This window comes from Rattus rattus, chromosome 5 (assembly GCF_011064425.1).
Source record: "Rattus rattus isolate New Zealand chromosome 5, Rrattus_CSIRO_v1, whole genome shotgun sequence".
Taxonomy (NCBI): Eukaryota; Metazoa; Chordata; class Mammalia; order Rodentia; family Muridae; genus Rattus; species Rattus rattus.
This window is the reverse complement of record NC_046158.1, coordinates 54,076,429-54,087,046: the sequence shown is the minus strand read 5'-3', so window position 1 is coordinate 54,087,046 and position 10,618 is coordinate 54,076,429. Positions and strand designations below refer to the sequence as shown.

At 44.1% G+C, this 10,618-nt stretch overlaps 1 protein-coding gene across 5 annotated transcripts in view; it reads left to right on the top strand.

The window, feature by feature from the left end:
- The window catches only part of Ttn (titin), a 268,818-nt gene that overhangs the window by 237,183 nt on the left and 21,017 nt on the right, over positions 1 to 10,618 (top strand). For all 5 annotated transcript variants that reach the window (XM_032903541.1, XM_032903540.1, XM_032903538.1 and 2 more), the window contains 13 exons: positions 427 to 723; positions 837 to 1,424; positions 1,520 to 1,822; positions 1,939 to 2,235; positions 2,763 to 3,050; positions 3,155 to 3,454; positions 3,696 to 3,998; positions 4,093 to 4,398; positions 4,503 to 6,269; positions 6,774 to 7,067; positions 7,729 to 8,016; positions 8,127 to 8,426; positions 8,517 to 10,583. In XM_032903541.1, coding sequence (XP_032759432.1) covers positions 427 to 723; positions 837 to 1,424; positions 1,520 to 1,822; positions 1,939 to 2,235; positions 2,763 to 3,050; positions 3,155 to 3,454; positions 3,696 to 3,998; positions 4,093 to 4,398; positions 4,503 to 6,269; positions 6,774 to 7,067; positions 7,729 to 8,016; positions 8,127 to 8,426; positions 8,517 to 10,583 — 7,398 coding nt within the window. The remainder of the gene's footprint in view (positions 1 to 426; positions 724 to 836; positions 1,425 to 1,519; positions 1,823 to 1,938; positions 2,236 to 2,762; positions 3,051 to 3,154; positions 3,455 to 3,695; positions 3,999 to 4,092; positions 4,399 to 4,502; positions 6,270 to 6,773; positions 7,068 to 7,728; positions 8,017 to 8,126; positions 8,427 to 8,516; positions 10,584 to 10,618) is intronic.

Below are 10,618 nucleotides of genomic sequence, written 5' to 3'. Positions count from 1 at the left end.
AAAATGACTCTCTAATCATTGACATAGCTAGAAAGTCAACATAAGGCTTGTTAGATTTAAGGAGAATTCTAACTAACCACACATACATTTAGTGTAGGTACAAATACTATATGAAACATGTGCTAAGATTGTTTCTATTGTCCCTCCATTGTATGCCCACAATGAATTTTGGGCAAATTTTATCATTTTTATCTTGATATTTGAAACGTAATTAAATTTAAATTATGTTTAGCATATGATGGCATAGCTCAGTGGAGCTTTGGCTGGCTAAACAGTCAAAGTTACCCCATGAATAGACTCAAGTCAAAGGACACACATCACTTTGATTTGCCAAGTTCTCCTCTGACACTGTATGAAGGATGCATGTGGGGGAAATGCTGTAAGCACATGTTACCGTTCTTTCAATTCTTCGTTTTTATTGTTTAGAAAAACCAAGCCCACCAGAAAAGCTTGGAGTCACAAGTGTATCCAAAGACAGTGTCTCACTGAGCTGGCTGAAGCCAGAGCATGATGGCGGGAGCAGAATCCTACACTATGTTGTTGAAGCGCTAGAAAAAGGACAGAAAAACTGGGTTAAGTGTGCCGTGGTGAAGACAACCCACCATGTTGTTTCCGGTCTGAGAGAGGGTCACGAGTACTTCTTCCGGGTCTTTGCAGAAAACCAAGCTGGTCTGAGTGACCCGAGGGAGCTCCTGCTTCCCGTCCTCATAAAGGATCACCTAGGTATGTCTAATTTTATGCAGAAACAAATCTTCTGCATTTAGGTAAGTTAATTCTTTTAAGCATTTTCTCACCTTTATTTTTCATACTTCTGGGTTTTTTTTTTTTCTTCTCAGAACCACCTGAAATTGACATGAAGAATTTCCCAAGTCACACTGTGTACGTAAGGGCTGGCTCCAACCTTAAAGTCGACATTCCAATTTCTGGAAAACCACTGCCCAAAGTGACCTTATCAAGAGATGGTGTGCCACTGAAGGCCACCATGAGATTTAATACCGAGATTACCGCTGAGAACCTGACCATCAATCTTAAAGAAAGCGTCACCACTGACGCTGGAAAATATGAAATCACCGCTGCCAACTCCAGTGGAACAACCAAAACTTTCATTAACATCATTGTGCTGGACAGGCCTGGTCCCCCTACTGGCCCTGTAGCCATTAGTGATATAACTGAAGAAAGTGTGACCCTCAAGTGGGAGCCACCAAAGTATGATGGCGGAAGCCACGTCACCAATTATATTGTACTGAAGAGAGAAACAAGTACTGCTGTGTGGACTGAAGTGTCGGCAACAGTAGCAAGAACCATGATCAAAGTCATGAAACTAACCACAGGAGAAGAATACCAATTCCGCATCAAGGCAGAAAACCGCTTTGGCATCAGCGATCACATAGACTCAGCTTGTGTGGTTGTCAAACTACCATACAGTAAGTTGACCTTAGACACCCCATATTGGTGTTTACTATAAAACTGTGCTAAGTGCTTGTCTTAACCTATGGGTTTTTTTTTCTCTCTTTCCTAGCAACACCTGGACCACCATCTACACCCTGGGTATCTAATGTTACGCGGGAAAGCATCACTGTGGGTTGGCATGAGCCAGTGTCCAATGGAGGCAGTGCAGTCATAGGCTACCACCTGGAAATGAAAGACAGAAATAGTATTTTGTGGCAAAAAGCCAACAAAATGATCATCCGTACAACTCACTTCAAAGTTACGACAATCAGCGCTGGACTAATTTATGAATTCAGGGTGTATGCAGAGAATGCTGCCGGTATTGGAAAACCCAGCCATTCCTCTGAACCAGTCTTGGCCATTGATGCCTGCGGTATGTAACTGTCGTGTACAGAACAGTTCTGATAACTGAAAAATTGTAAAAGTTCGTTTCCTCCAAGCAAAATGAATTGGCCTGAGTGCCACTAACCTACTTTCTCATTATTGCAGAACCCCCAAGAAATGTCCGGATCACCGATATTTCAAAGAACTCTGTCAACCTTTCATGGCAACAACCAGCTTTTGATGGAGGAAGCAAGATTACAGGCTACATTGTTGAGAGGCGCGACCTTCCAGATGGGAGGTGGACTAAGGCCAGCTTCACCAATGTTATCGAGACTCAATTCACTGTCTCTGGATTGACTCAGAATTCTCAGTATGAATTCCGGGTCTTTGCTAGAAACGCCGTTGGTTCTGTCAGCAACCCATCTGAGGTTGTAGGCCCCATCACATGCATTGACTCTTACGGTAAGCAGGTTTCACTCAATGTTTTCTTTAATGGCTTTCACTGTGTGTTTTAATTAAATTTAATTAAAATTTAATTAAATTGTGGGAGTAACTATAAACTAGCTGGAATATTTAGGAACCTATCATTGATCGGGCAAGTTCCATGAATGCCCTTGAATTCCATGAATTCTCTTGCTTTCAACAACACAGATTAATCCACTTTACAAAAGTCTCATCCCTGATCCTGTTCTCATCACTAAAACCAAATACCTACAAGAAGTTAAAATATATTTAGAAAGAACTCACTTCCTCATGCAGTTATGGTAGTGTTCCTGGGGCTGAGAGTCTATTCAGTCTGTCTTCCCCATCGGAGATATAAAAGTGACTTATAAAACTAAAAGTTTAAAGTGAGTAGGCTTAGACCTGCAGAAAGTTCATACAACACACATGCACACGTGTGCCCACAAATGGTCAATTAACCTATTTTGAAGTTCAGCAACATTTTTCACCCTTCTAAGATTTCAACTGCTTTGTCTGTTTTCTCGTAGGCGGGCCTGTGATTGACTTGCCTCTAGAATATACAGAAGTTGTCAAATACAGAGCAGGTACATCTGTGAAGCTCAGAGCTGGCATTTCTGGCAAACCCGAGCCTACGATTGAGTGGTACAAAGATGATAAAGAATTACAAACCAACGCCCTGGTGTGTGTGGAAAATAGCACTGACCTTGCATCTATACTCATCAAAGATGCCAACCGCCTTAATAGTGGAAGCTATGAGTTAAAACTGAGGAATGCCATGGGGTCTGCCTCAGCCACCATCAGAGTACAGATCCTTGGTAGGTGCTTCACATGCGCAATGCCTTATTTTGTTTACCTATAGTAATTGAAAGTCACTTGGCCTTTCAAAGGTCCTAACATTGTCTTCTTCTTTCATTGGTAGACAAACCAGGACCTCCAGGTGGACCAATTGAATTTAAGACTGTCACTGCAGAGAAGATAACTCTACTCTGGAGGCCTCCAGCTGACGACGGTGGGGCAAAGATCACCCACTACATCGTGGAGAAACGTGAGACAAGCCGAGTCGTGTGGTCTATGGTGGCTGAAAATCTGGAAGAGTGCATCATTACAACCACCAAAATTATCAAAGGGAATGAGTACATCTTCCGAGTCCGAGCTGTGAATAAGTATGGAATTGGCGAGCCGCTAGAATCTGAGCCTGTTGTAGCCAAGAATTCCTTCGGTGAGCTATAGCTTCGTTACAAAACTAAAAGATGTGAAAAACACACTCAGAGATATAAGCTATTCTGATAACTTATAAGTGTTTTCTTAAAATGATTTTCTTATGCATCTCGTCTTGTCTCATTACTATCCTTTCCACAAGACCAGAACTGTTATTACTAAACTAATATTTTAGCATTAAAAAATGCTCAAGTAGAACCTGTTGATTCTTCAAACTCATCTGTTCTTTACTTCTTAAATAGTTACACCCGGGCCACCAAGCATCCCAGAGGTGACAAAGATTACCAAGAATTCAATGACTGTTGTCTGGAACAGGCCAACTGTAGATGGTGGCAGTGAAATAAATGGCTATTTCCTTGAAAAACGAGACAAGAAGAGTCTAGCATGGCTTAAAGTATTAAAGGAGACTATTCGTGACACCAGGCAAAAAGTGACAGGACTCACGGAAAATAGTGACTATCAATATCGAGTCTGTGCTGTAAATGCTGCTGGAATGGGTCCGTTCTCAGAACCGTCTGACTTCTATAAGGCTGCTGATCCAATAGGTAAGCACTCGTATCATGGCTTCTCCACTTGTCCCTTTGTGTGACTGAATTGCTGATTATTATGTAATGGCTGGATTGTAAATTGCTGTTCCAGATCCTCCAGGACCACCTGCCAAGATAAGGATTGCAGACTCCACTAAATCATCCATCACTCTTGGCTGGAGTAAACCTGTCTATGATGGCGGCAGTGATGTTACCGGATATGTTGTTGAGATGAGACAAGGAGAGGAAGAAGAATGGACTATCGTCTCTACCAAGGGAGAGGCCAGAACTACGGAATATGTGGTATCTAACCTGAAACCTGGAGTCAATTACTATTTCCAAGTGTCAGCTGTAAACTGTGCCGGTCAAGGAGAACCTATAACAATGACTGAACCTGTACAAGCCAAAGACATCCTTGGTATGTACAACCAGTGTGACGATGCTTGATGCCTTACTAAGAGTTCCAGGCAGGCACTCGCTTTCTTTTAATACTCACTGTGAATGTCCATTTTGTGTCTACAGAGGAACCAGAAATTGACCTGGATGTGGCTCTCAGAACATCTGTGATAGCTAAAGCCGGTGAGGACGTTCAACTACTGATCCCCTTCAAAGGCAGACCTCCCCCTACAGTCACCTGGAGGAAAGATGAGAAGAATCTCGGCAGCGATGCCAGATACAGCATCCAAAACACCGATTCATCCTCTCTGCTGGTTATCCCTCAAGTTACCCGCAATGACACAGGGAAATACATTCTGACAATAGAAAATGGTGTCGGCCAACCAAAGTCTTCCACCGTGAGTGTTAAAGTGCTCGACACACCGGCGGCTTGCCAGAAGTTACAGGTGAAGCACGTTTCCCTAGGCACAGTCACGTTGCTATGGGATCCTCCTCTCATTGACGGGGGGTCTCCCATCATTAACTATGTCATCGAAAAGAGAGACGCCACAAAGAGAACATGGTCCATTGTGTCACACAAGTGTTCCGGCACATCCTTTAAAGTAATGGATTTGTCAGAGAAGACGCCCTTCTTCTTCAGGGTTCTGGCAGAAAATGAAATTGGAATTGGCGAGCCTTGTGAGACTACAGAGCCTGTGAAGGCTGCTGAGGTGCCGGCGCCTATCCGCGATCTCTCGATGAAGGATTCCACAAAGACATCTGTTGTCCTGAGCTGGACCAAACCTGACTTTGATGGTGGGAGCATCATCACAGACTACCTCGTGGAACGGAAAGGGAAAGGTGAACAAGCGTGGTCCCATGCCGGCATCAGTAAGACCTGTGAAATCGAGATTGGACAACTTAAAGAGCAATCAGTCTTGGAATTCCGAGTATCTGCTAGAAATGAGAAAGGACAGAGCGACCCTGTCACCATTGGGCCACTTACAGTGAAAGAGCTTGTAATCACACCTGAAGTGGACTTATCAGAAATCCCCGGGGCACAAATATCCGTGAGAATTGGGCATAACGTACACCTTGAATTACCTTATAAAGGAAAACCCAAGCCGTCTATCAGTTGGCTGAAAGATGGCTTGCCACTGAAAGAAAGTGAGTATGTTCGCTTCAGTAAAACAGAAAACAAAATCACCTTGAGTATTAAGAATGTGAAGAAGGAGAATGGAGGGAAATATACCGTTATCCTCGATAATGCGGTATGTAGAAACTCATTCCCCATTACAATCATCACCCTTGGCCCGCCATCAAAGCCCAAAGGACCCATTCGATTCGATGAGATCAAGGCTGACAGTGCCATCATGTCATGGGACATACCTGAAGATGACGGAGGAGGAGAAATTACCTGTTACAGCATCGAGAAGCGGGAAGCCTCACAAACAAATTGGAAGATGGTGTGTTCAAGTGTTGCCAGAACAACTTTCAAAGTTTCCAATCTGGTCAAAGATTCCGAATACCAGTTTAGAGTTAGAGCAGAAAATAGATATGGCGTCAGCGAGCCACTTGTCTCAAACGTTATCGTGGCAAAACACCAATTCAGGATTCCCGGTCCTCCAGGAAAGCCGGTCATATACAATGTGACTTCAGATGGCATGTCACTAACTTGGGATGCACCAGTTTATGATGGGGGTTCAGAAGTTACTGGATTCCATGTTGAAAAGAAAGAAAGAAACAGCATTCTCTGGCAAAGGGTTAACACATCACCAATATCTGGGAGAGAATACAGAGCTACCGGCTTAATAGAGGGGCTGGACTACCAATTCCGAGTATATGCTGAGAATTCTGCTGGCCTAAGCTCACCTAGTGACCCAAGCAAGTTCACATTAGCTGTTTCCCCAGTAGGTAAGTGGCTGTTACCCAAATATGTTTAGTTAAGCAACCAGATATATTAGCAATAAATACACCAAACACTGCTTCTCTTTTAGAAGTTACCCTCTTGGCTCTATCTTCCTGGCATTATGGAACCAGTCATGTAAAGCCAGAGGAATTGGTTTTGGAGGAGGTGGGGGTGGTTTTGATTTGGGTTTTGGTATTGTCTGGGTATCCTTGGCTGTCCTGGAACTTACTCTGTAGAATGGGCTGGCCTTGAACTCAGAGATCTTCCTGCCTCTGCCTCCCAAGTGCTGGGATTAAAGGTGTGTGACACCCACACCCAGCCAGAGGAATGATTTTAACTCAATCCAATAAAGTAATTTAGAATTCTTCAATTCTCCAAAAGACTATGAAGCAGAAAGTTGAAATTAGTAATGCAAATGAGCCTGGTTTGTCCATGTTGCTTTACTTTACTGATAATCAAAAGATAGTTACAAATATAGCACTGGTTTTAACTTTCCTATAATTTTTCAGACCCACCGGGCACTCCTGACTACATTGATGTCACCCGTGAAACCATCACACTTAAATGGAACCCACCGTTACGTGATGGGGGCAGTAAGATCGTGGCCTACAGCATTGAGAAACGGCAAGGAAGTGACCGCTGGGTGAGATGCAACTTCACTGACGTCAGTGAATGTCAGTACACAGTTTCAGGACTCAGTCCTGGGGATCGATATGAGTTCAGAATAATTGCAAGAAATGCTGTTGGCACTATAAGCCCTCCCTCACAGTCTTCTGGCATCATTATGACAAGAGATGAAAACGGTAAGCATTTCCAACCACTTTCCATTGTGGTAAAGAGTGTTCAGAGTTTTAAAAATGCTTTTTAAATGACTCTGGTCTATAAAGGGGTACAGGGGTCTTTTTCTGTAGATGAGCTATGGCCGCCATGTGGATGATGAATTAGGTCCTTTTGTATGTCAATTCTTTTTGTCCTGTCTATTATTTTACCCCATTCCCATGTAAAGATCAAGTATGGGAATGGTGTTTAGGTTTGTAGTTCTAGCCATTTCTACTAATATACTAGGAATAGTTGTCTATCTATATTAAATATACAACTAATATATATAAAATATAATATATATGAAGCGATGTAATCATTTCCTGCCTGTATGAAGCTAATGGCTTCTCCTGGGAACTTGTTTGGATATGCAACACTATTTAGACTTGCAAATGTTGCAGTTCTCTTTCTGCAAAGGATGATGCAGAGACATCACAAGTCAGGAGTAACAAGGGGAATAATTCAGTCATGGATAAATGTTTAATCCCATTACCTACACACTCAGACACCAGTCCGACTTTCAAATGGCCTTTGGTAGACTGGAAATGGTCGCCTCCACAGACTTCATAATATGGTCCTGATGAAAACTATTTTTGCATCTATCTTCATTAAGCCAAATTAATGAATGTTTCTGTTCTTTTACAGTTCCACCAACAGTAGAGTTTGGCCCTGAGTACTTCGATGGTCTTGTTATTAAGTCTGGAGACAGTCTTAGGATCAAAGCTTTGGTCCAAGGACGACCAGTCCCACGAGTAACTTGGTTCAAAGATGGAGTTGAAATTGAGAGGAGAATGAACATGGAGATAACTGATGTTCTCGGCTCTACCAGCCTCTTTGTCAGAGATGCAACTCGAGATCACCGTGGTGTTTATACTGTGGAAGCCAAAAATGTATCTGGTTCCACAAAAGCAGAAATTACAGTGAAAGTACAAGGTATTTTAAAATAAATTCAGTATGATTTATTAGACTTGGATTAGGGATGTGGCTAATAATACTTTAATGGACAAGAAAAAAAAAGTAACTCTTCAAACTTTTTCTTACAGATACACCAGGAAAAGTAGTCGGGCCAATAAGATTTACTAATATTACTGGTGAAAAGATGACCCTGTGGTGGGAGGCACCACTCAATGATGGCTGCGCTCCTGTCACCCACTACATCATTGAAAAGCGAGAAACCAGCAGACTTGCTTGGGCATTAATTGAGGATCATTGTGAAGCCCAGAGTTACACTGCCATTAAACTCATAACTGGCAATGAGTATCAGTTCCGGGTTTCTGCAGTTAACAAGTTTGGTGTTGGGAGGCCACTTGAGTCTGACCCTGTGGTTGCTCAAATACAATACAGTAAGTTTCCTGTCCTACTAAGGGGTATTGTGTCATAAGCCTAACTTTCTAAGCAAATTAATCTAACTGATTCCCCTCCTCCCATTCCAGCCATTCCAGATGCGCCTGGAATTCCAGAGCCTAGCAATGTAACAGGCAATAGCATTACCCTGACTTGGACAAGGCCAGAATCAGATGGTGGCAATGAGATTCAACACTACATCCTCGAGAGGAGAGAAAAGAAAAGCACAAGATGGGTAAAAGTGATCAGCAAGCGACCCATCTCCGAGACAAGATTCAAAGTCACTGGTCTGGTAGAAGGCAACGAGTATGAGTTCCATGTCATGGCAGAGAACGCCGCGGGCGTGGGACCAGCGAGTGGCATCTCAAGACTCATTAAATGTAGAGAGCCCGTTAACCCGCCAAGTGCCCCCGCGGTAGTCAAAGTGACAGACACATCCAAGACAACTGTGAGCTTAGAATGGGCCCGGCCAGTCTTCGATGGCGGGATGGAAATAATTGGGTACATAATAGAAATGTGCAAAGCTGACTTAGGGGACTGGCACAAAGTAAACACGGAGCCGTGTGTGAAAACAAGATACACGGTCACTGATCTCCAGGCAGGCGAGGAATACAAATTCCGGGTCAGTGCCATCAACGGTGCTGGGAAAGGAGACAGCTGTGAGGTGTCCGGAACGATAAAAGCAGTTGACCGATTATCAGCTCCTGAGTTAGACATTGATGCAAACTTCAAGCAGACTCACATTGTTAGAGCGGGAGCTAGCATTCGTCTCTTCATCGCCTACCAGGGTAGACCCACTCCTACAGCGGTATGGAGCAAGCCTGACTCTAACCTTAGCATCCGTGCTGATATCCATACAACAGACTCCTTCAGCACCCTCACTGTGGAAAACTGCAACAGAAACGATGCAGGGAAGTACACACTCACCGTGGAAAACAACAGCGGCAGGAAGTCAATAACATTCACTGTGAAGGTGCTAGACTCTCCAGGACCACCTGGTCCAATTACCTTCAAAGATGTGACCCGGGGATCTGCTACCCTGATGTGGGATGCCCCTCTCCTTGATGGCGGTGCCCGGATCCATCACTATGTGATAGAGAAACGGGAAGCGAGTCGCCGTAGCTGGCAGGTTGTCAGTGAAAAATGCACTCGCCAGATCCTCAAGGTGAGTGATCTGACAGAAGGAGTCCCATACTATTTCCGTGTTTCTGCTGAAAACGAGTATGGTGTTGGTGAACCCTATGAAATGCCAGAACCGATTGTAGCCACGGAACAGCCTGCTCCCCCTAGGAGACTCGATGTTGTTGACACTAGCAAATCCTCTGCAGTCCTAGCCTGGCTTAAACCCGAACATGATGGAGGTAGTCGGATCACTAGCTACCTGCTGGAAATGAGACAAAAGGGATCTGACTTCTGGGTTGAAGCTGGTCACACCAAACAGCTGACTTTCACAGTGGAGCGCCTCGTCGAGAACACGGAATACGAATTCCGGGTGAAAGCCAAGAACGATGCTGGCTACAGTGAACCCAGAGAAGCTTTCTCATCTGTTATCATCAAGGAGCCTCAAATTGAGCCCACTGCTGATCTCACCGGGATCACCAATCAGCTCATAACTTGCAAGGCTGGAAGCACTTTTACCATTGATGTGCCCATCAGTGGTCGTCCTGCCCCCAAAGTAACATGGAAACTAGAGGAAATGAGACTCAAGGAGACAGATCGAATGAGCATCACAACAACAAAAGACAGGACCACCCTGACCGTAAAGGACAGCATGAGAGGTGACTCTGGCAGATACTTCCTGACCCTGGAAAATACAGCCGGTGTTAAAACCTTTACCATCACAGTTGTAGTCATTGGAAGGCCAGGGCCAGTAACTGGTCCCATTGAGGTCTCGTCTGTCTCGGCTGAATCCTGCGTCCTATCGTGGTCTGAACCGAAGGATGACGGAGGCACCGAAATTACAAATTACATAGTTGAAAAGCGGGAGTCGGGCACAACAGCCTGGCAGCTTATCAATTCCAGCGTGAAGCGCACTCAGATTAAAGTCACGCACCTCACAAAATACAAAGAATACTGTTTCCGTGTCAGCTCGGAGAACAGATTCGGGGTCAGCAAGCCTCTGGAGTCAGTGCCAATAGTTGCCGAGCATCCATTCGGTAAGGAAAATCAGTACCAAACTTCAAATCTACTT